Raw genomic sequence first — 25,974 nt, forward strand, 5'->3', positions numbered from 1 at the left:
CATCTCCTTTCCAAGTACCCCTAGGGGTTTGTGTACCCCCAGCTGACAACCCATGATATAGATATATCTATCTAGAGATCTATTTGCAAAATAAAATGCATAGTTTGTAATCTCTACAAGTAGTTACAAAAGTGTACTTCAACATGCATTTATAGAAAAACTGTGCTAAAACTTGCAGCAGTTTCAAAAAACATAAAATGCATCAAACATGGATGAATTAAGTCAATGGGTACCCAGACATATTTATTTCAAACCCAGTGTTTTTGAATATGTATATACATGGGTGCCTCGCTCCCATCCTCATGGGTGAAAGGGCTGAGCTATTAACTTCCTTGCCCCCTCTCGAGGGAGCTCTGACTCAGGGATCTGCTTTAATCTCAACAATGTAAGAATATTATAGGGAGAAGAGCAAAGTCACAGACAGTTGGGTCCAAAACCACTGAGGGCTTTGGAGGTTACAAACATGCTCAATCCCACTTAAAAGGGAAGCTGGCATAGACCACAGAACTCCAGTCTAATATCTTCTCAATTCATGATTCTGCTCAACAGGCAACAGGCTGTGGTTTTCCACACTAACTTCAACTTCTGAATCACGTAGAGCTAATTACAGAAGTCTCAGAGGGGCAACGGAATTGGTAATTGTGGCAAGGTTACCCTGAAAAGATAGCATTTTCACTTGCCAGGCTCTGATGAGGTGGGGAATTACTTTTTGCTACAGCTGCTACATCAGGGCAGTTATACACTTGCTCAAGGAGTGGGGGGAGGGTGCTTTAATTAGAGGAGCTCTGAGACCCACTCTAATTAAAGCACCGGGAGCATCTTGTGCATCAGCAACCCCATGCTGAAAAAATGGCAAGGGGGGGGGGCATGCTTTAAGTAACAGGCATTGAACAAGCTTTAGTTAAAGCACCTCCACCACCATTTTTCAGTGCTGGGATGCTAATATAAGATACGCTGGAGCGCAGTCATTACCACACTCCAGCAGGCTTGATTAACAACAGCACATCAGAGCAGCCTCACTGCACATGTATAGGTGCCCTCAGTGTCCCACAGCAACTCAGGACATGGCAGCCTGAATATCTGTTTTACAAGCATTAGTCCCACTGCCACAGTGAGCAGTGCCGACAAAACTTTCCACCATCTCTTCAGGCTGCTTTCCCTAGCTCACCAACATTTTCTTAGTCTTCTCTGAGTCCCAATCAGCTACCTCTAAAATAGGCACTGGCTAATTTATTCCACTGTTCCAGCTGGAGTTGGGTGATTGAAACCTAGAGCCAGGTATCAGCATACTGAATATACTGCAGCCCAGATCTCTATACTAAACCTCGAGAAGCCCCATATACAGATAAAATTTTTGCAGCATACGCATATCATGAAGCTATATGCCACATTAGACTTTATTTTTGGGGGTATCTAACTCTCTAATATTGTCCTGGCATCCTAGAAAAACAAAAGGCATGTTAAAAGGGGAGATGTGACAATAGGCTAATGTGATAGTTTAGTGTTACAATGGTAATGCTAATGCATTGAACCTACTGCTCGTCATTAAGAAAAACAATCCACTTGTAAATTGTAAGGTACTAAAGCAGCATACTTGTTAAAATGAGATTTCAATCACGTACAGAATTGGCTTCATTAATGTTGGAGAGAACTGACTACTGTTTAGGGACTTGTTCGGTGCTCTTATTGGACCAGATGTCCATTAGTAAACAGACTATGAAAGTAGTCCATTATTTTTCCGGTCTACAGCAGAGAATCCTCTAAGGCCACTCCAAGGTAAATAGAAACAAACACAGGTAAGTTGTTCTGATACAAGGAGCTGAGACAGCTGCAAACAAATACTGCAAAGTGTCAGAATGTCTGCTTCTACAGTATGCACGTAGACGTTTCACAGAACTTTTAGTGCCAATTTGCATTTGGTTTAGCTTAGTCATTATACATATTGACAAAGCTGCCCAAGAGACACTTTACAATGAATTTTAAATTTCAAGTAAGTGCCATCTGCTCACTTACAATAGCCCTTTGTAATACTCCTTGTTAAACCATCATTATCACAATGTCAAAATCCTGAACCATTTAGATGTTTTAGGAAACAATTTTTGGCAGTAATATTATACGCAACATGCATTGTTCTGAAGAAACTAAGCAATTTGTATCACTGGTTTCTAATAATGCTGTTTAGCACAGGTAAGCCAAGGCTATTTAACAATGTTTAAAAGGAAATTTAAACTACTAGTGACTATTCTTTAATAATGTTCTCTATTGTATTCCCCTATTCCCAACCCCTATTTCCCTTAAATCCAATATAAACATGCCTTCTCTGAAAATCTCATTAGCTCAATGTAAATGTAAATCCAATAGGTTGGTTATTCATATTAACACAATATTAAGGTTATAACTTGAGCTAACAAAACCATTGAAATGCAAAAATATGACGGCACATCTGCTACTGAAGTTCACAAGCTGCTGTGGGACATTTGTAATATTTATGCACAAGGGTATGAGTAAACCATCTAACATCTGAATTTTCTCACTTAATCTGATGTAGTTACGTTCTTAAACACCAGTCTTGATATTGATAACATATGGGCAGATTTCCACCTCCCAAGAGCTGCAATGACTGTCTACACAGTCATCTGTCCCTGTGTCATGCTCTGCAGCATGAGGGCCCTAATGCTATTTTATTTTAGAATAATAGCAATTTCTCAAAAATTGTCCAACTCATTCTCCTTCTACTGCAGAATTGTTTGGGATAATAAGATAGTCTTCACTGTCTTTCCAGTCTACTTTTAAATGTTCTAAGCAACAGGGTTTCCACCATTTCTCTTGGGTAACTACTGGGCGCCGCAGCCTAATTCTACCATTAGTAATGATTTAAGCTTAAAATTTCCTTTGCTAAGTTTGATCATTCTGAACCCATTTATGCATCCTTTAACCCACTTAAACAACATCTTCCTCTGCTTGATGTTATTTAACACTGTTTGCATTACTGTTGGCCAGGAACCAGCTGTGAACCAGGTCCTCACGGTGCTAGGTACTGTGCATACACAGAATAAAAAGTCTTTTTTTTAATTCCTCTGAGACATTGTTAAAGGTGCTATTTAAAGCAAAGATTCCACTTGTTACTTCCAGAAATCCCCATTCCCAAATCAAGTATAATGCTGTTCATCACACCATATATTTATTGCTTCTTCCAATTTGTTAGGTCATCTGGCAGTGCTTAATCCAGTTTTTTTTTCATTTACAGCTTTTTGCTTTACTTGAGTCTACTTTCTCAATGAGACCTTAGAGAATAATTGTATAAATGTGGAGGTTCACTGCCACAGAAAGAGTTCAAGGAGCAGCTGTACCCGCTTTTGGGACTGTGGGAACTGGATTGATCACAGCTACAAGAAGGACACTTCTCACTCACATCTCTAGTTTGCACAACTCCAAGATAACTTACAGAAGTGGAATGTTAAGCGTTTGCAGAAATACACCAGTCATACCGTCTCCCATTTCTATCTCCACCTAACCCTTATGGCATGAAGCATTTGTAGATATGAAGAACCATGAGTAGAGACCATCAACGTAAATGACTCACCAGATGGGCTACAGTTTGGCTCAAAGATGCTTTTCCTATTGAAGTGCCATAGGAAATATATTATTTTGTCCCTAAAATTTGTAGAAACTCCACAGAGGTCAGGAGACATGTGACCACTGCACTATTTCCAATCCCTTCTCACAAGCCCCTGTCCAACCACTCCAGAATACTGTTGCCATGCATCTGTCCTGACCCCTGGCCTCCTCTGCTTTCATATGCTCAGTGACTTCTGGCATTCAACAGTATAAGACCGCCCTGTAATCAAGCTCATAAATCAAAGGACAGTCAGTTTGTCAAGAGGAACACACAAATTTTGGTGCATCCTTAAATTAATCAAAGCAAAAATGATGACCTAAACTTCTCAAAGACGAATCTCAGAATGTAGGATGCTATATCTCACAAGCTGCTACTTAATCATGGGATTAAGTAGCAGAACAACTGCAGAGGGAGAAAGTAAAAGGGCTCAAGTTGAACTACTAGAAAGCCATTTACACCAATTCCAACTCAGATTCTGCCCTGAAAAGCTGTTTTATAAGGAACTGGATTTTAGTGTCCTTCATCAGAGCCTCATTTCAGCAGTGGCTCATCTCTGGAGCCAGGATGGATTTGTGTTCAGAACCTGAATGTGAGCAAATGCCTCCTTGTTAGACCCAAAATCATAACCTCCAATAATAGTTCTACATTGAATCACAGTCTCTTTCTTTCTAGATCAATGCAGGTAGAGTTGAACCATATACAGTAACTGAATTTTCTCTGATTTAGTTATCTATGAAGTCAAACTCTAAACTGCCTCCTGCCAACTTCAGACTAACACAGCTAACTACCTCTCTCGTTCCAGACCAAGAATAAAAACAAGGTACAAGGGCCCCACACGCACACAAAAAAATCAGAGGAAGACTCAGCATCTCAGCCAGGCAAGATCTCTGTTATTATGAAGGATATTGTTTTATTTTTGCTTATTTTTAACCTATAAACCCAACTACACTTCAGCTAAGGATACAGCACGACTACACTTAAGCTCTTCTGGCTGACTAACTTCTCATCCTTCCTTCTCTCCCAAAATATATGAGTTAAAATGGCAGACAAGCAGGGAAAAAAGTTGAAAACTGGCATCTTACATTCATGGAAAGTAACACCACTCGTCAGATGAAAACTATGATTGCAGAAGTAAAATGTTGTTCAGCTATAGCCAGAGCTAAACGTAATTTGCTCTAATATTATCCCAAATACCAAAGACATTCAGGTACTCTCACCCTAGCACAGAAGCTGATTTTTGTGGACAACTTTGCTCTATTCTTGGAGTATGACAAGATTTTTCACCCACTAAAATTTCCAGGTGGTTTTTGATATTCCTTGGTCAAGCAAGCTTTCCTCTACCTCTAGTCTAACTAGAAAGCACTTGCCAGTCATTTATCATCCCATTTGTCATGAGATGCAAAAAAGGTAATGGGTAAAATGAGTATCAAAACTGGATGACACCTTTTAAAGGATGCAGTAACTTGAAAAGCATTTGGCATAATTACCAGTGCTCCACTGTCTCTCATGACCTGGACCTACTACATGCCTATTTTCCTCCTAAAAAAAAGCGGGGGGAATTTTTTGGAAAAGCATTTCTTCAAGACTATTCCTTTACAAAGTCTCAGAACATGCAGAGGTCTGCTGCTCGGTGACAGAATCAGCAAAAAGAATGGCATTGTTTTGAGATAAATATTAATTCTTCTTATTTACAGCTACACATTTCCTTGCCTGATCCAAAGGCTATTTAAAGTCAATATGGGTCTTTCAAAGAATAAAATTAAAAAACAGCAAGTGCACTTTAAGCTTGTTTCCCTCTTTTGTCAAGACCAAGTGCAAGAGTGAACAGACTCACTGAGGGCAAAAAATGCCTAGAAGACCACCATATAGTGAAAAGCAGTAGAGATTGAGGTCCATAAGCAGAATTCCAGGGATGAAGAACTCACAGAATTGTGTAAGTGTATAAAGCTTTCTTCAGAAGGTCAGAAATTCAGCTGGAAGAGGATACTGACCTGACCAATAAACCATGGAAGAAGAATATGAATTTGGAGAAGAGAAGGAGAAGAAGGGAAGGAGTCAGAGAAGAAATGAACACCAGCTTGCTCATGTTGAAAAAAGCCAGACATCTAGACTACCTATAAAACATGGGACATGCAGATACCAACATGATCCACAAAGGCCTGCAGAGTAAAAGAGCAGAATTTTGCTAATGCACTCACTTGCTCCAGATGGTGAGCAAAGAATGGGTATATGCATGTCATCAATCACACCAGCACAGCACAGGAACTCCATCTGTTCAAGCCTTGAAATTGTTTCAGATATATTTTCAATTTTTCCAAAACCAGGGTCAGCACAGCATCAATTATTTTGCAAACAGCCATAGCTATCATGCCACTGCCAAACTGATCATCAACAAATCTATAATAGTTTTGGGATGCCAGTTTCCAGGGAAATATCAACATGTTTCTGACCCGCTGCCTCTCTTATCTGGGTGTTCTACTACTAAAGAGCCAAGGCAAGCTTCTCACTCAGCTGCAGGAATGTAATTTTCCTCATACAAAAGTTGTGGGCCCACAGCTGTCCATCTCATATTTCCATCAGCATGCAGTCCTACTGCCCTGTGTTGGTCAATCTGTGCCATAAGTTGCCATCTGCATGAGTCTACCATGAAAATCAGCATCAGCCTGGTCCATGTGTTTATGTTCACAGTGTGTTACTATGTTTGGCACTGTACTTCTTGTAACTGCAAGTTGCTCTCTCCATCTTTGCCAAGCCAAACCTGGTTTCCAAATACCTGCCACCAAATTCTGTCAGCAGTTTGTGCAGAGGTACACCAAAGAATCAGTTGGTTCATAAGGAGCAATGGCTGTCCGTCCCGATTATTAGGGCAAGACAAATCCATAACATAGTATAGCAAGTTTGAGTCCCCAGGGGCAGCTGCAATGCCCCCAGTGGCCACATAGTTCCTTAGACACTCTGGCTCTCTGGGTGCAGTACCTTTCCTCTTGCCTGCCATGTCTTAATGTAATTAGTTAATTTGTAAAATGGGAGTCTGCCCTCCTGTCCCCAGTGCAAGCCCTTGCGTGTCCTCCGACCATCTGGTCCCTCTTGGTCTTTGCCGGTCCAGATCCAGCCTCTCAAGTGCTAAGTGTGTCCTCCTGGCTTGCCAAGGCCTCCGAGACTATTCATGACTTCTTTCTGTACCTACAGATATGCCCATGCCTCACAGATGTTACTGTTTGATCACTGTGCTGTCAGGCCCCTCCAGACCTCCACTCCCTTGTTGAGGCCCTAGCCTTTCCAGCTTCCTCCACATCCCTCTAGCTGCACCTGTAGCCCAAGGCCCACTGTTCTGGACATCAGCTCCTGGGACCAATACTCTGTCTAACCCTCTTGGGCTCTGTGGCCTTAGCCCTGGTTCCTGCCTCTCTTGGGCTTCAGGCTCCTTGCCCTGGCTTCCGTCCTTCTCAGATTTTGGCCTCTGTCTCTGGTTTCTGCCCGTCTGAGGCTTTAGACTCCTGGCCTTGGTTTTTGTCCCTCTCAGGCTTCAGACCCTTCGCCCTGGTTTCTTCCCCTCTTGGGCCCCATGCAGGCTTTAACACTGTAGGATTGTACCTGCCTGTCTCTTGAGTCCAGCTCCTCATAGGGAAAAAACTGCACATGCTCCAAGTGGCCTCCTTGTCACCCCTTCTAACCACACCCGGTCCACTGGTCAAAACATGAACAAATAACTAAAAACAAACAGCCACTTAAAGATACAAGCCCCCCTAACTAACTAAACCTATCGCCATACTGGGTTCGGCTTCCCCACAAATTATAATCTTCTTACTTGCAGAGCTCAGGGCAGCTGGTCTCCTGTGACCATCCTGATCAGGAGCTGCTCTCCCTACAACCCACAGGGCCAGGCTACCTGCCTAGTCTCAGACACTGGTCTTATATGCCTCCCAAGCCCTGCCAGTTCTAGTTAAATGGATCACCAACTACCCACAGGGGTTTTCTTTTAGGCTTGATGACCAATCTGCCTTTTCTTACTGTGTCTTAGCTCAGCCATGTGTAGCTATACTTTTAAGCTGCCTAGATGCCTGCACAGTGTACTTCTTTACCTGCTTGCTGGCTGCTAGCTTAGTAGAAGTTAGTCTGCTTCCTAGATGCTATACCTCCCAGAGCTGGCTCAGCCCACTACAGCAGTCTCAAAGTACCAGGAACCCTCTGGCTCCCTGTTACATGTAGGCAAATAATATGTCATCATATACACTGTAAGAAACTGAATTTCCTGGGTCTAGAGTCTAGACCACTTCCTCCCACAAATCTCAGAGTGGTTAAAAAAACTACCCCTCAAGCCCTCTGCACAAAGGAACCTCTGACTATTAGTATTTAGACTGGAAGATGACTTTTTCAGATTGGTAAAACATCCCTGCTAATGAATGCATTAGAGAGGTACCACCACCAAAATATTCTAGGCTTCTCAGATTTTAGATTGGCAGAGATAAGGAAAGATTTCAGACAGTATGGTCATAATTCTCTGCTGTTAACAGGAAGCACAAAAGGGGTTTAGCATGCTACAGGGCCAGAAAAGTGCTTATTGACTATACATCAGCCAACTGGAGGATCAGAAGTTAACCTTTTAATCTCATCATTATCAAGGCCTACCCACACTCTTATAACAGACAGTGAAAAAGCAGCAATTGAGCAATCTATGACTGTTTACAAATGCATAAATGCACCTTTAATAAAAAAGACCTTTTTGTAGTGACCAGCAACTGGAATCTCTAAATGAGTGATAACACTGGACGGGAAGATGTCATGGAGTATTTGGGATATGGTGCTAGAAATGAATTAGACAAACAGGCGCTGCTATACTTTGTGAGATTTCAGAACCTCGGCATAAGCAATTCCAAGTTCAAGCACAAATTTAAAAGGAAATGGACTTCAGAAACTCCAAATGGCATTGACAAGAACACAACCGACTTTGTCATGATAAATAAATAATAAGCAGATGAAATATATTAGCGCCAGAGTTTCCTTGAAGCTGATGTCTCAGCAGATTACCACCTTGGTTCTATGCAAGATTTGGCATCAATTTAAGCAATTATGAGAGAAGAATAAGCTGCAAGGCTTGTCATACAATATGGAAACACTAGAAAAGTGTAAGGCAAGAAGAAAGCATAAAGACAGGGTTCAGCCAAGACTTACCCCAGAACAAACAGAAAAATGGACAAGAGGTTAAGCAAGCCTGCTACACTGCCTACCACAGATATACTAAAGAAGTGGTGCCCCACTCATCTGCCTGCTCCAACAAAAGAGAGTGGCATGAGGTAGGTCCACAGGGGCTTGAGCCAACATCTGGTGATATGTTATCTGGCCCACAGGGCTCATTATGTGTCTGGAAATTCGGTGACGAGACAATCAGTGCCAGCACTGCCGCAGCTTCACTGCTACCACTACCCTGCTGCCAGATTTTCAGACCTTCTAGGAGCCCTGCAGTCCAGATGACGCAGCTCAATGGGCCAGATTCAGCCCGTGGGCCATATCTTGGTCATTCCTGTACTACAAAGCAAGAAGGTAATTAGAATGCAATTAATATTGGAAGACATTTGTCAGTGGAAAGAGGAAAGTCAAAGACAAGATGACAGAACTGAATGCTCATTTACAGACATGCAAGAAGTTCTCCAAAAAAAAAAAGACAGCAGGTAAAATAGACAAGAAGAACTGGCTCAAAGAGAATTGCCAAAGCACTGAGGAATTCCTAGAAGAGTCCAAATGAAAAGGAGGCATTCAACTTAGAATAATCAGGAAGACGCAACAGCCTAAATTCTGTACCACCAAGAACAAGACTGCTCTCAAAAGAAAATAACCTCTCAAAGAAGTGGATCAACTATTACCTGGGCTTTTTATATAGATTGAAAGACAAGGGGGTGCTCAAAAGTCTGGAAAATGTATCAATGTCTGACCAAGACATGGACAACCAGGATAATTCCTTGCTGGTAGGGGTTGGGAGAGTACTAAAAGGCTGAAAAAAACCCAAAGAATGTAGGAGTGGATTTCATACCAAGAGAGATAATCATATCAGGAGCTAATGGTCTAATGGGACAACTATGTGTTTTTCAACAATATCTGGACAGAAGAAATAATCCTTGAAAAGTAAGGAATGTCATGTCATAATGACAACACCCAGGAAAAGTGAGCATCTGCAGGACTGTGTAAACAGCAAGACGATCTGGATGATGACCCACCAAAGTTAAAGATTCAAAAGATTCAAAGTGTAGACAAAAGAACACCTATCCGAAGAGCATGCCAGTTTTCAGTGATGGTACGGCAAATCCTGTGTCTGATGCTAATCATGGGCAACTGCAGGGAGGAATGTTTTCAACAGCCTTACCAAGTTCAGAATGTCATTTGATTTAATATGGCAAATTCAGCTGAGGGATGTTCTGAAGTCATGTCAAGGGAAAAATGCTCTTATGGAAAAGAACAGAAAAGTACTGGGCAGGCAGTAAAGCAGGCAGCATCAAGATGGACAATAAGCATTTGTCTGCTTTGTCTATCTGGAAATGATGGCTCTAAAGATATAGTGAGATTACAGTTCATAAAAGGGGCCTGAGATGACTCAAAGCTGATATGAAAAGACAAAGGAATAGTTATAGAAACAAAAATCAGACTGTAGAAAATGTGTGCTTTCTCTATCCTGCTCTATGTGGCAGACACACAGACCCTTCAAGAAGACCATTATACAAAGGCAACTGGCCTCAGATATGACTATTACAGATGGCTGGCCTCAGAAATGAAATATTACAGATCACTACTTACAGCCAGCTGGATTCCATCATAAATTAGATGATCAGAAAAAGAATCAGGGTGAAAATTATTGCTACAACAATGAGAAGAAAATGCCCAGTGCTTGGACATCTCTGCCAGATAAAGGACAATTGCTTGCTGAAAACCACTCTGCAACCTGATATAAGGCAGCAGACCAGGAGATCAAGAGGCAGACTGTTTGGGAAGTGACTAGACAACATAAAATAGTAGTGCAGTCAGGATCTGAAAATCTATATGCTGAAGCCCCAAACAACACAACGGACAGTCAGAGCACAATGTATGACTGGAAAAAAGGAATGAAGGAAACCTTGGTGGTACTTAAAAGATCACCGTTTTCAATATCTATTCCATTATTTCTCAACAAGTCAAAACTACATTTACCAAATGGTAACTGCAAAGACTACTTTCTCTCTCCTTCTAAAAAACTGAGACCAAGTATGTTTTTTATTCCAATTATCTCACATCTTCCCTGTACATGACTTGGGGAAGGGAGGGCAGAAGCAGGAGGGGAATGGCTGAGATAATTGATTTGCTAAATCCCATTTGGTCAGGGATCCTGGTTTTCTCTGATAAAAAAAATAGCAAGTTCTGTGCTAACCCCCCCCCCAAAAACGCAATTAAAATTTCATAGATTTCATAGACAACAGGGCTGGAAGGGACCTCGGGAGATCGAGTCCAGCCCCCTGCCCAAAGGGCAGGAAGTCAGCTGGGGTCATAGGATCCCAGCAAGATAAGCATCCAATTTACTCTTGAAGGTGTTCAATGTAGGTGCTTGAACCACCTCCGCTGGCAGACTGTTCCAGACCTTGGGGGCTCGGACAGTAAAGAAATTCTGCCTTATGTCCAGCCTGAAACGGTCTTGCAGGAGTTTGTGACCGTTCGACCTCGTCATCCCTTGGGGCGCTCTGGTGAACAAACGCTCCCCCAGATCCTGGTGGTCACCCCTGATAAACTTATAGGTGGCCATCAGATCACCCCTGAGCCTACGCTTTTCCAGGCTAAAGAGTCCCATGTCTCTCAGCCTATCCTCGTAAGATCTGTTTTCCTGACCTCTGACCATGCGTGTGGCTCTCCTCTGGACTCTCTCAAGCTTCCCCACATCCTTTTTGAATTGTGGAGCCCAAAACTGGACGCAGTACTCCAGCTGCGGCCTCACCAAGGCCGAGTACAAGGGGAGAATGACGTCCCAGGATGCTCGAGAAGCATCTATGGATGCAAGCCAGCGTTTTGGTCGCTTAACTAGCTGCAGCATCGCATTGGAGGCTCATGTTCACCTTGTGGTCAATGATGACCCCCAAGTCTCTTTTTTCTGTAGTGCTATCCAACGTAGCACTGCCGAGCCTATAAGGATGCTGCAGGTTTTTCCTCCCAAGGTGGAGAACCTTGCATTTTTCGGTGTTAAACACCATCAGGTTCTCGTCTGCCCATTTGCTGAGCTTGTCCAGGTCAGCCTGGATCACCCGCCTATCTTCTGGCGTGGATGCTTTGCTCCAAAGTTTGGTGTCATCGGCGAACTTGGCCAGTCCACTCCTAACTCCAATGTCCACATCGTTAATGAAGATGTTGAACAGGATGGGTCCCAGGACAGAGCCTTGAGGGACCCCACTGGTCACAGGGCACCACGATGAGTGACTGCCATCAATCACAACCCTCTGGGTCCGACCACAGAGCCAATTTCCCAGCCAGCAGATCGTGGTGGAGCCAAGGCCACAACTGGCCAGTTTGGCCAAGAGGTGATCATGGGATACCAGATCAAAAGCTTTTTTGAAGTCAAGATATATGACATCAATCTCTTCTCCCTTGTCCAGGTGATAGGTCACCTGGTCTTAGAAGGAAATGAGATTGGTCAAACAAGACCTACCCGCAACAAACCCGTGCTGGCTGTCCCTTAGGATGTTAGCCTGGGCCAGTCCATCAAGGATGGCCTCCTTAATAAACTTTTCTAAGATCTTCCAGGATAGAAGTCAGGCTAATGGGCCTGTAATTAGCCGGATCCACTCTCCTCCCTTTCTCGAAGATCGGCACCACATTGGCCTTCTTCCAGTCTTCGGGTACTACACCAGAGCGCCAGGAGTTTTCAAAGATCCGTGCCAGGGGCTGGGCTATGACGCTCGCCAGCTCCTTGAGTACCCTGGGGTGCAGATTGTCAGGGCCGGCTGACTTGAAGGTATCCAGCTTCTCAAGGTGTTCCTTCATGAGGTCAGCATTTATGGAGGGTAGGGGATCCCCAACACCCGGATCTCCCTGTCCCATAGCAGGCATGGGCATCCTGTGGGACTGATGAAAGACTGACACAAAGTACCTATTTAATAGGTTGGCTTTTTCCTGGGCGTCAGTTGTCAGTTGCCCCATCTGGTTTAGCAGGGGTCCAACGTTGCCCTTGCTTTTCCTCTGGCTCCCCACATATCTGAAAAAGGACTTTTTGTTGTCCTTGATGCTTGAAGCTAGTTGAAGTTCAGTTGCAGCCTTGGCTTTCCTGGTTTGCTCCCTGCAGGACCGGACCAGAGCAGAATAATCCTCCTTGGAGGTGAATCCCGTCCCCCATCCTTTGTAGGCTTTCCTTTTTAGCCGCAGGAGGTCCGCTAGGTCCCTGGAGAGCCAGGAGGGCTGCTGTGCCTTCTTGCTGCCTTTCCTCCGTGTTGGAATAGATTTGGCTTGTGCATTGAGGATCGCTTCCTTGAGAAGCAACCACTCTTCTTGAGCTCCCAACTCCCTGGGGTCATGGTCCCTAAGGGCCTGACTGACAAGCCTCTTGAGCTTGTCAAAGTCGGCTTTTCTGAAGTCAAGGACTTCTGTGTTGCTGACTGACTTGCCAGCTTTACGGCGGATGGTGAAGGTGATCAGCTCGTGGTTGCTGTCACCCAGCTTCCCATCGATCACTAGGTCGCCGATTAGGTCGTCCCCCGTAGCCAGTACCAGGTCGAGCAGCACTTTGCCTCTCGTTGGCCCATAGACTTCTTGAGTCAGGTAGAGGTCATCTACGCACGAGAGAAAGCTTTGCGACCGCTCGGATTTTGCTGAGTGATATTCCCACGAGATGTCCGGGTAATTGAAGTCCCCCATGACAACCAAGGTCCCGGAGCAAGCGGCCTCAGTCAGTTCCTGGGCGAACTCCTGGTCAAGCTCAGGACTTTGAGTGGGAGGTCTGTAGTAGACTCCCGCCGTTGTGTCCCCTGTGCCGTATTCCCCACGAATTTTTACCCAGAGGGTCTCTAGCTGTCCATGCCGGTCGCCAACATCAGCTTGCAGGGACATGTAGCTTTCCTTCACATAGAGAGCTACACCCCCGCCCCTTTTGTCAACACGATCCCTCCTGTACAGGGTATAGCCCTCTATACCCGTGGTCCAGTCCTGGGTGGAGTCCCACCAGGTCTCCGTTATCCCCATGACGTCATAATTCTTTGCACTGAGCAGGAGGACGAGCTCCTCCTGCTTGTTGCCCAGGCTCCTGGCATTACTGTACAGGTAGGCAAGTGTGCCCTTGGGGGCTCTTGCCTTGCCCACAGATTGTGCCAGGGCTGGGGCAGGGGTGGGCTCCCTTAAGTGCCTTGGTCTGCTGGCTTTGCAAGGGTTGCTCAGCGGGCCAGCAGTGGCAGTAGTCCCCCCATCCCCCAGTGGGCTTAGTTTAAAGCCCAGTGGAGCAGGTCAGCCAGCCTGGCTGAGAAGAGCCTCCTCCCCAGGGGGGAAAGGTGGAGGCCATCTCTTTCCAGCAGCTCGCTGCCTCTCTCGCCAAAGAGCGGGCTGTGGTCATGGAAGCCAAAGCCTTCCCAATGACACCAGCTCCACAGTCTTTGGTTCACTGCATGGATCCTCCTCTCCCTCCTCAGCCCATAGCCCGAGACTGGGAGGATCAACGAAAACACCACCTGAGCTCCCAGACCCCTAAGCCCCGCTCCCAAATCCCTGTAGCACCTCATGACCTGGCTGGGGGTGCTCCGAGCCCTGTCATTGGTGCCCACGTGAATAAGGAGCATGGGATAGTGGTCTGTGGGCCGGAGGAGCTGTATATATATGTGTATATATATATAATTTATATATAGGTATCAACTGAACACACAGTTTTAGTGATATATTCACAATTTTAAACAATTTGGAAGCCTACCAGTGCCTCAGTATCAATAATGGATTCTAAATATCTATGAATTTTGGTATTTGATTTGTGGTTTTTCTACCATGGAAAAATCAGAACTACCCTTGTCCCCTTTGCTCACAGAATGCAGCTCCAGGCCCCTCACTCCCAAGCCACAGCCTACCAAGCCCTGCCAGGGCCCCTCACTCCCTGCCTACAGCAGCAGGGAAGCTCCTTGCCACTGCAAGCTCTGCACTGCCCTGATGACACACCCCCTGCCCATCCCTCAAGGGGCACAACCCAATGCCACCACCTCTGCTGCTGTGGGACCGGCAGGGGACACCTTGCCAGGGTGATGTGGGGCTCCCAGCAGTGGAAAGCTTTCCCACCTGGCACCACTCTGCCCTGCTGCACCAGGTCCCACCTGTGGCAGCTGGTCTCCAGGCTACCTGGTGGCCATGTGCACTTATATGCGCACATAGTGTCCCCTGCCTGATCACCCTCCTCCGCTCCCCCCAGCCCCTTACAGGCTGGAACTCTGCCAGCCTGCAGAGAGCTCTTTGCAAAAGCGCAAAATCTTCAGGTTTCTCTGTTAAAATGAAAAATCCAAGTTGTCTTGGGTGAAGGGAGGGAATCCACATTGTTTCTGCTTTTCCTAGGAAACAGAAAACCCATATCAGTGATAACCAAATATAGCAGACCTGCTTATCAAGGTTTAAGACCTTCCCCAAATAGGTGGTTTCTGTCAAGGATGCAGCAGTACATATCAAGCATAGTACCATACATAGTACCATAGTACCATACACTATGGGTACTATGCTTCTATTTGGGTAATATGCTTCTATTTAGGGAGGTAGAGGTCAGTCTACTCTTGCTCCAAGACCTGTACTTAAGCTATATCAGTTAGTATTTTGAGGTTAGTTTTTCTTTCTCCTATGCTAAATGAGATGAGAGTGGGAGGATTACTTCAGGGGGGATACCAGTGTCTGCAAGTGGGGAAACTGCTATGGGGATTCCCTTGCTTGCACTTCTTGGGTCAGGGCATGGCAGCAGGAAACGTGCATCCTGGGAATCTCCTGCAGGTGGATTCATAGTGCCTGAGTCTGCAAGTGGGGGGTGGTCCCCCACTTGCAGAAGTATACCTCACATTTGGAGAGTGGTACCCAGGGCCACTGTCCCACAAGATCAGGTCCCTGAAGCCTCAGGAGTGGTAAGGGCCCAACCCTGTGGGACAACAGCTCCAGCAGTGTCTGTTTCTGCTGATCAGTTGGATCAGCCGTGTTGGGACAGCTGATGCTACAACACAAACAACATCTGTTTGTATCCTAAATAGAAGCACTGTACCATCAGAGACCACTGCTGTGAGCAAAAGGATTGCCAGATGATTCAAGGCTATTAGGAAGAGTTACATTTTTTCAAAGTTACTGTTGTGCCATTTATGCCTTTTGACTAATTTTGTAGGCAATGCTACCTAGTAACTGAGGGCATTTATAAACATGCTCTGGGAGGCAGGGGTGCTTTAATTAGCACAACTCCGAGAGCACTAATTAAAAACACCCGAAGCATCACATGTATCAGCGTCCCCACACTGAAAAATGGTGGAGGGACACTTTGAACTAAAGTTTTTCAAACTAGCTTTAGTTTAAAGTGCCCACCACCATTTTTCACTACAAGGAATTACCACGCTCCAGCAGACTCGATTAACCAAGTCTGCTCCAACACGCTGAAATTATAGTGCATCGGAGCAGCTTCCCTGCATGCATACAGGAGCCCTACAGTATTGTGATGGCCTAGATCAGTGGTTCTCAACAGTTTTTGTACCACAACCCATTTGTAAACATCAGGGGCCAGTCCTGACCCACTGCCCCCCCCCACACACAGAGACACCCTTCAGTGTGTGGGAAAGGGGGTGGGTGGCAGGGGCAGGGGAGGTGTGGAGCATGGGGAGGCCCCAAGCAGCCCCTCGCAGGTTGAAGCTCAGCCAACCTGCAAGGGAAAACCCATTGTTTCCTACCTTTTTCTCCTGTAAAGGAGAATCCATTTTTAAAGTTTGCTGATCCACTTTTTTAGTTTGGTCATGGCTCTTTTATATATTCTTGTGACTCACTTTTAGGTCATGACCCACAGGTTGAGAAATGCTGGCCTAGGTCTTATTCACAGTTCTGTAAGGGAATAGCTCAGTGATGACATAACTCACTATCTCAGCATCTCAATTTTGCCATTTGAAACATACTTTGAAAATTATGCTCTCTCCTTCGAAGGCTAAAGGTTGAAAAGTACAAAATACCATTATTATTCTGTCATCTTGCAAACAAGCCTTAAAATGAAGCTTCTTTGTCCCACCCCTTTATTTCCAGCAACTTATTTCTACCCTCAGAACTTCGAGCATAAGCCTTATGTAATCCCACGGGCTACTGACTTTGCTATTTTCCTTTTCCCTCTTTTTTTTTTTTTTAAAACAGCCAGAGATTTGCATTTTTTTAAATAAATCTTTTGTGCAATCTTAAGGCACTTCATAATCTCAAGGAAAGCAAATATATGCTTACAACTCTGACATATATCTGTTTTTAGAACATCTCAATGCACTTTTACTGTATTGTAAAATCACTGCTATATGTTACTAAGCAATCATAAATTGCACATTTAAAACATCCTGAAAATTACTTTTACTGATAACATAAGTTTACACTATGCTGTTGATAGTGTTTGCCTGTATGGTGAAAAGTGGAATAATAGGAGGCTTCAGTAGCAGGAAAATTAAAAAACAACACAGCAGGAATTAATGTTTTCCTCTCCCACCTCCCTCCTCCCCTTCAATGTATTCTTATTTTAAAAGCATGTGAAGTTAAAGAAGGAAAGATGCATAAGAAATAAGGACTTATACAAATAATAGCACTCAGGAGACGGTCATAAACTTGTTAACATTTTAGTATCTATCATAAATATATTCATCTTCTTCAATCTCCAACTGATAGTGAAGATTCCAAAAAGTCCTGCAATTTCAAATGCTGCTGCTCCTGACTCTTGTCAGACAACTCTCTTGGCCTTTTTGGTTAAGATTAAGTGGAGTCCCCAAGACGCTTCTCAAGAAAGTGGGTGGTGAAATCAAGCAGCTCTTCAAAAGGTAAATGAACCTGCCACTACAGACCAGCAACAAGATCCTGCACATCTTCTACTGGCAGGGGAGTGCCAACATGCCTCACATGGGAGAACTCTGTGCCTTTCAATAGTCACCCATGCCTTCTACCTCCTGCCCTGCCCCGACAACCTGGCAAGCAGCATCACCAACCGCCAAGAGGAAGATCATCAGGCTGCCATCCAACAAGGACCCAATCATGTTCCTGAGCAGACGACTAGAGGGAAAGTTAGGGCAACATGGCAAGGACTCTGCCTCACTTTGTAGCCAAGTACATGATGCTACACAGTACCTCAGGAAATGCATCAGGAAATGCTTCTGGACATGGTGCAAGGAGCAGTAGGAGATGTGGCTCCCAGCCCCATCAGCCACCCACATCATCATCACCCCCTTGCATCAGAACCTGCATCACAACCTGCTCCTGGAGGATGCCATGCAGGTCAACTACACTGACAACCTGAAGGCAAAACCCAGCCAGGACAAAGTCTTCAAGGTCATCTTGAACTGGGACCCCAGTAGCCACTTCAGGCACTGTGGGAACCTCATGCGCTTTGCAGACTGGTACTTCATCCATTGCACCCATCTAGGTGTGAACTAACAGCCAGGGGACTTGCATCCTTCCTGGGCCTCTCTACGCTATCACCTGAAAGCACCCCATTGTCAGCAGACAGGAACACAGAGGCAAAGAACTTGTTGAAGAGTTCTGCCTTCTCCCGTGCGTCTGTCACCAACTGCCCTGCCCTGCCCTGCCCCGCAGGGGTTCAATGTTACCCTGACACTTCTTCTTGCTACCTATATACTTGAAGGAGGACTTTTTGTTATCCTTAATCCCAGAAGCTAATCTAAGCTCCAGTGCTGCTTTAGCCTCCCTTACCAAATCCCTACAAGCTTGGGTCATGGAGGTGTACTCCTCCTTTGTCCCTGTCCCCTGCTTCCACTGCCAGTACACTTTTTTCTTTGCCCTCAGGCCAGCCTGGATATTCGCGCTCAGCCATGAAAGTTTCTTGGATCCTTTTCCCCATCTTCCTGCGCAGTGGAATTGTGTCCTGCTGCGCCCCAAGGATAGCCTCCTTGAGGAAGGACCACCTTTCCTGGACCCTGATACTAGCTACACCCTGGGCTCCGAGTGCCTCCCTGACTACTGCCCTGAGCACATCAAAGTTGGCTTTCCTAAAGTCAAGCAGTTGCGCTGTGCTAGCTACCCTCCCCACCTTCCTCTGAATAGCAAACTCACGATCACTGTCCCCTAGCCTCCCCTGTACTAGCACATCCCCCACCAGGTCGTCCCCAGAGGCTAACACCAGATCCAGTATGGCGCTTCCCCTACTGGGGATGAGTACCTCCTGCACGAGATGTAGGTCCTGTACGCACGTCAGGAACCTTTGTGAGTGGCTAGACCTGGCCGACTGCTCCTCCCAGTTGGTGTCAGGGCATTTCATATCACCCATGACCACAACATCCTTTCCACACACGGCCTCCCCAAGTCAAAAGAGACCAACTGAAAACCTCTCATGTGCCACCAACTGGCCAAGGTTTTAATGCCTTTAACTTTTTCCCCACCCTAGTATTTGTACATTACCTTCTAAACCATTGTCTAAGGCTGTTTTACCAGCTCACAACTCTGTACCAAACCTCACCTTTATCCCAGGCTAAGAAACTATGCGACTGACTGCATGTTTTAGATTGCACCAACAATCACCAGCTGTGTTCTATGTAGCTACTATGTGCTAGGTCCTACCGTTGCTTCAATCTCTACACAGCTATGATTTTTAACATACACTAATGAAGTTTTAAATGTGTTCTGTAACATACTACAATGTGATAAGTTTATGGATTTTGACGTCTTTTTTTTAGTTTAGCGGCCTACTCATTCATCATACAGATGCCTTTTAAGAAAAAAGATAGAGAAACAAATACAGTTAAATAATCAAGAGACTAGGTCCTGTTCCCCAAGCAATCATGCAACAACATTGTGCTTTATTTTTCCTAAAGTAATAATGCTTATCAGTCTGTGAAAAACACCAAGACACAGAGAGAGAAAGAGAGAGAGGGAGGGGGGGGAGAGAGAGAGAGAGAGAGAGAGAGAGAGAGAGAGAGAGAGAGAAGGAAGGAGTTGTCAGAATCTCTCTTGTGCATTTCATAAAAACTGTTCCATGATAAATTATCACATATCATGATTGTGTATGATTTCTGCTGTAAACAACAGGCTATAATGCTAAAACTGCTGTATTATCTGGCTGGCATTTTTAAAAACAGCTTCTTAGAGACAGACCCTACCCCTCCCCTGCAAAAATACAATAGAACATAGGTGCTTCTCCCCCGAGGCTCCTTTAAAAATCCTAGCCATTATCACTATTATTCTCACCTTTATATTTATCAAATAAGAGCCTAAAATGTCTTGGCAAGGTTAGGGGTAGCATACAGTTATCCAGCTGAAGGATGGCAGAAATCAAATATATGTAACCAGAAGTGTCAGTTTTCAGATTTTTTGCATTTATATCAACTCTACAGTGTATGAAAGTGTGATTTACTTTATATTTCAAATGTCTGAAAATGTAATGTGACATTTTATAAAATGGCATTAAAAAATAAGCTAATGGTTATAAAGAAGAAATATTAACTATGTATTCAGCTACTGGCAAATGCTCACCATACTGCAGTTACTGTTTGCTGAAATGCACTTCTTGTCATCACACCATTGGCACCCATTTGTATTGGCAGAACAGCTAGCACAGTCTGCATATTTGTAACATCTATCATCAGCAGCAGCTGTAATACAAACAGGCGACAAAAAGAAACATAAAGATGAAGAAGAAAGTTGCCACTTTTTAACAACTACGTGGGATAACAGCTGTCATTTTTCTTCATAAACATGACCTTCAATTTGAAATGAGAAAGTTACTTAATAGGAAATCAACAATATTCAATTAATGTTATTACAAACTGTTTAAATTCTTTGAGGCTTCTCAAGCCATGACTAGGTCAAGAAATACTACTTGATTAGTAAAACATAAGCCAATTTTAGAACAGAACGCAGATCAAACAAAATGTTACTAGTCTTTTATTCTATTTCTTGTTAATGTATTTAAAAATTATTTTAAAAAATTAAGTTTGAATTTTTGAAGAAAAGTAGTAGGTTATTATACAAGCAGACATAGTAAGAAGTGAAAAAAAAATCCAATTTCTAGCAGACGGAAAAATAAATACTAATGCTTACTACATTAATTTTATATGATCAGTATTGTTTAGTAAATTGACATGCTTTTGAAGGGTAGAGGTGAACCTGCCAAATTTAAGTGAGTCTGCTCCTTACATTTGCAATGTACATTTCATTAAATGTTCAATATGAAGTATATCCCACAATATGATTTTGTTTATATGCCCTTCTTAGCTAAATTATTATAAATGTTCAATAACATAACCACCTATTATTCTAATGCATATTATTCTAATATACATCCTTTTGTGTGTCATTTACTGAAGACAACTCCTTTTCTTTTTTGTTTTGCAATCAGACAGAATGCTTGGCCACTGACCAATTCTCCTTTGCTTCCAAAGTGACTTATCCAAAAGCAAATGTGATCTTTAACTTTTTATCCCATTCCAGATGTTAAAAACTCTGCCGTTCAGCAAAAGCTTTTCAAACTATAGGAACTTGAATTTCTCTCAAAAGTGTATCCAACTTGCATTTTTAAGAGAGAACAAGACTTAAATGGCACTGCCTTTGATCAAAGGCTTGGTGTTTGACTACCACAGAAAATTCAGAAGAACTTTTTAACAGGATACTTGATATACTGTTTCTTCACAAGATGTGAGGAAACTCTGTTAGTTTATTAAAGCATTTAATTTAGATACAAGATCTCTTTATTAATTTTCAAATATGTATGGCCACATCTCCTCCTTCATCTTTGTGAAACACAAGCACACACTGAATAGCCAAAGGGGAGAACTCCCACACCATGCCAACCAGGAATGGGAATGAAACCCATGAAGTGCAGAGCTCTCTAGGGGAAAAGAAGAAAATCCAGACAATGCCCACTGAAAGATTAGACGTTAGGTGGGGGAAATGGGCCCCAAAGACACACATGAGGAGAATATTGTTAATCTGAAGTAAAAAGGCTTACTCTTTCATAAAGGAAAAAAAAACCCCTTAAGGATAAAGGTCATATTAAATATTTAAGACAACTTTTCTTCAACACAGACTCTCATGCTTAAATGCATCTTCTCTCTGCTGTTAAAAGGTGTCACGGGGTGGGGTCCCTAGAAACAGCTGCATGTCCTGTAACAACCCTGTAACCGTGCCAGCTGTGCCCTGCAGGTGCCTTCTAGCCTGCCACATCTAGTTGTTTGAAATAATAAGTTGGGTGGCTGACCGTGAGGTTGTGTGGTCACGGTCCTGCTGACCCTCACTAGATCCGGCTGCCTTTGGATCCCTTGCCAGGACTTACTCCAAGTCCATGCCTCTTGAGACACCCTGAGCCTTATGGGCCAGACGTGTGGCTCCAAAAACACCCCTTTACCATGTACCGTGCCTCGTAGGTGGTATTCAAACATTGTCCCTCTGAGGCCTTAGACTAGCTTGGCTTCCTGTCGTCACTGGGCCCTTGGCCCCTGTCTACATGTCTTCCCTGGCACTGGGCTCTGTGCAGGCCTGTCTACGCCCTCTGGCGCTGGGCTCTTTGCAGCCCTGTCGCTGCATTCTCTGGTGCTGGGTTCTTCTCACCTCCTGTCACTGCACCCTCTGGCGTTGGAGGTCTGTACGGTAGCGTGCCCCTAGTGAGGCCTCCTCCTCCCCAGGAGTCTCATCCCGGTCCACCAGATTAAACAACAACAGAAATATGATCCCCTGAGCTGTAACCTAACAATAATAATACCAATGACACTGGAGGCCACACTGCATCTTTAAGGGGGCCAGTTTCTCCCTCAGCAATGTGTACCTCCTGTCCCCAGGTACTTTAGAAGCTCCTACAGCCCATTAGTCTTACCCACAGCCGGACAGGCAGCCAAGCATCTCTGTGCAGGTTTTATGCATGAACTCCTTCCCCTCTAGCTGCTATCAGAGAACTGACCGCCTCCAGCCCCAGCCCTGGGGCTTATATGTGCCCAAGGTCCTATCTTCTCTCAGTCAGCTGACTGGGTGCAGGTGCAGGCTAATTTCTACATTGCTGCACCTGTGGGATTTCTGCCTGGCTCCTAAGGCCCACTTGCTAGGCAGTTTCTGCCCTTTAAGGAGCAGGCACATCTTAGTGCCCTGTGACAAAGACAAAAAAGAATGGGAAATATCTTTTACTAGCAGGGAGTTTAGCAAGTGTAGTGTCATCTTCCATCTATCCACACCACCACCTACGTGCAATTTCTGTGCAGTATGGACTCCTCAGTTTTGAGGGCATGGCTAATTGGTAATGTTTCACAGCTAGAAAAGAGCTGCTCTTTAGAGTATCGCTTTTGTACAAATCCTCAGGAATTTTTTTTTGTAAGATAATTTTGACTGCGTCAACCTTTTCTGATAGGATTTGCATTGTATATCATCAAAGACCCTGCAAAAGCATGGTTTCCAAGGGTGTCATCCCACAATAAACTGGAAGGACTTGACAGAAATGAAGTGGCATTGGCCATAACAGGAACTCCTTTAATCTTCACACAATACCTTGCACTGGAGTGGTAATTCAGTTTGACCAAGTTAGATGTCTAGGGTCCCTCAGACTCAGTGGAGATATGTTAAGAGGCAATTAAGATGAATTCAAATGTAAGCACCCAAGCTCTGTGCACAAAGAATGGGGAGAGGTAGCATTCTCCAAACGACAATTCAGAAAGCCCAGAGATAACAACAGGAAACACTAAGCACAGGGACACTTGTCAGGAACACAGCACCTGACACACTGCACATCAGGCACTCCGTTCACATTTTTATCTATGAGCATAGGCGTGTTGTTGTGGTAATAGGGATGCCCCTTTCTGCTCAATAGCCTTTTAGTTATAGCACTTGGCCAGAACATGAGAGCAGTATTCTAAACCAGCGTTTCTCATGGGTCGCAAGAATACACGAAAGGGTTGCGAGGAAAACTTAAAAATGGACCAAAACACTTCAAAAATAGATTCTACGTTAACGGAGAAAAATGTGGGAAACTGTGGCTTTTCCCCTGAGGGCTGGCAGAGTTCTAGCCTGTGAGGGGCTGCTTGGGCACTGCCCCCCCACCTTACACACTGGGGGGACTGGGGGCGGGGAACAGCAGGTTGGGAGTTAGGGGCACAGGGTCGGGACTGGCCATGAATGTTTACAAATGGGTCCTGGTACAAAAAAGGTTGAAAACCACTGCTCTAAAACCTTCAAAACCCTAATGAAACTTAAAATTCATCTCCCATTTCCCCTAGTCATCCAGCTCTGGATGGGACCACCTTCCCTTCCTACTGTTGAAGGTGGTCTACTGGGCAGTCAAGAGGGCAAGACTCAGGGGTCAGAAGGACAGTAAACAGTGAATATAACTCTGCAGCTCAATAAGAAAATTTCCAGGGGGTGGGAGGGGGGATGGAGGAGGAGGCAGTGTCCTGGTTTCTAGCTCCTGCTGCCAGGTCTTTCTTTGCATTTTATGTTAGACAGTCATTGGTTACAAACCTGAATGAATCTTAACAGTGCGGACTGGAACCAAAGATTCCTCTACCCAGGGCCGTGCCATAAACAGCAAGCTGCAGAGTCAGACTCCTTGCATGCTTTCTTTATAGCTCCATAACAAATGCACTCTTGGACTCCATTTGCCTACCTTCAACAGAATAGAGAATGCCCATCTCAAACCTACTCTAAAAGCTGGTGGTAAGGACACTTGTCTGGGGAGCGGGCTCAAATCACTGCAGGCTAGAACACAGCACTTCCAGGTCCTGGATGAAAATTCTAGCCACTCTGCTACTGGGCACACGGTGGTCACTACCACCTTGGAGGGGAATTCAGTGCTGCTAATGCAAGTTAAGCATAGTCAAACTACACCTGGCAATGAAGATGTCCTCCAAGATGCCTTCCAGCCACAAACTGAATAAATAACTCCTCTTAAAGCCCATGCAATTGCCACGGAATCAATTTCACTCTGAAACTTAACTATTTATGATGATTAATCTCTGTAGTTTTTGCTGCTCTTAAATGTTCATATTTTTTAATAGAGAAGAGAAGTCTCTATATCCCTTCTGAAACGATTTCCACTAAAATATGAAAAATACAAGAGAAGTTCTTTAGAACAGTTTTACATAGTCAACATTTTTGCATGTAACCCAACATTTTTTTCCAGCAGTCATCATATCATATCCTATTTGCAACTTCATATTCTATTGAGAGACAATTCAGGAGAAAATTGATTGAATGGCAAAGTAGGTCACTATATATTTTAAAGGCATAGCTAATTTGCAAGAAGTGTGATGGTTAAACAAACATTTAAAGTAGTTCAGCAGTTTAATACTATGTAGTTTATAGACATGCTTTACAAAAAATATTGAGTGAACTGTTTTGTATTGTTCTGCACAGGAAGATGTACAGAATGAGTATCATACTGGATATCTAGTGTTGTGCTGCATATCTGTGTTCACGTTAACTACAAGAAAAAGCAGTCTTAGAAACAGCTTAACTTGTGACAAGTTGAGCTAATCAGAAGTTATGTGCAATAATAATTTATAATAACTCACTATTTGAATCAACATGGTTATCATGGTATGAAAGAGATATTCACCAGATAAAAACTATAGCTCACATTTTGACACGCTTCGTTATGAAGTCTGAAAAGGGCTTGTTTGTTTCAGTATTTTTCCAGCTGTGAATGTAATGTATCCCCCTACACAATTCTCCTTTTAGATCTGTGAGCTCTCCCAGCCAATGACACTTCCTATCTATTACTTGTGCATACCTAAATTACTTTCCTGCTAACCGTCACGTTGGGAAACACTTGTGGGGTCCATCTGTGCTCTGGCTGCTATTATGGCTTCTCTGACTCAGAACAATTTGGGAGATTCTTTTTTTTTTTTTTTAAACACCACGATGTAGTAGATGGTGGAGGAGAATACATTTTAAAACAGACTGGGCCAAATTCTTTCCTTATTTCACCAGTGCAAACCCAAAATAACTATACTAAAATAAGTGGAATTACTTTGGATTTAGGCTAGTATAACTGAGAGCAAAATTTGGGTTTCTCTACTTATTCTTACCAGTCAGTTTGAGTCCTTTTCCCTTTCATTCACAGATCTGTAACTTATCCTTCTAGCCATGGTTCTACGAACCTGGTACTATGCCTCATTTCATATTTCTCCAATGGTCAAATTTTCACCAGAACACAGGTGACAACACAATCACGAGAGTCTGTGTATTCTTACTATTTTTTA

At 44.0% G+C, this 25,974-nt stretch overlaps 1 protein-coding gene across 5 annotated transcripts in view; it reads right to left on the reverse strand.

Moving 5' to 3' along the window:
• The window catches only part of ATRNL1 (attractin like 1), a 1,104,086-nt gene that overhangs the window by 838,479 nt on the left and 239,633 nt on the right, over positions 1-25,974 (reverse strand). For all 5 annotated transcript variants that reach the window (XM_090056522.1, XM_090056523.1, XM_090056521.1 and 2 more), the window contains exon 13: positions 20,270-20,388. In XM_090056522.1, the coding sequence (XP_089912648.1) occupies positions 20,270-20,388 (119 nt within the window). The remainder of the gene's footprint in view (positions 1-20,269; positions 20,389-25,974) is intronic.

This window comes from Crocodylus siamensis, chromosome 7 (genome assembly GCF_052110815.1).
Source record: "Crocodylus siamensis isolate JL-2025a chromosome 7, ASM5211081v1, whole genome shotgun sequence".
Classification (NCBI taxonomy): Eukaryota; Metazoa; Chordata; order Crocodylia; family Crocodylidae; genus Crocodylus; species Crocodylus siamensis.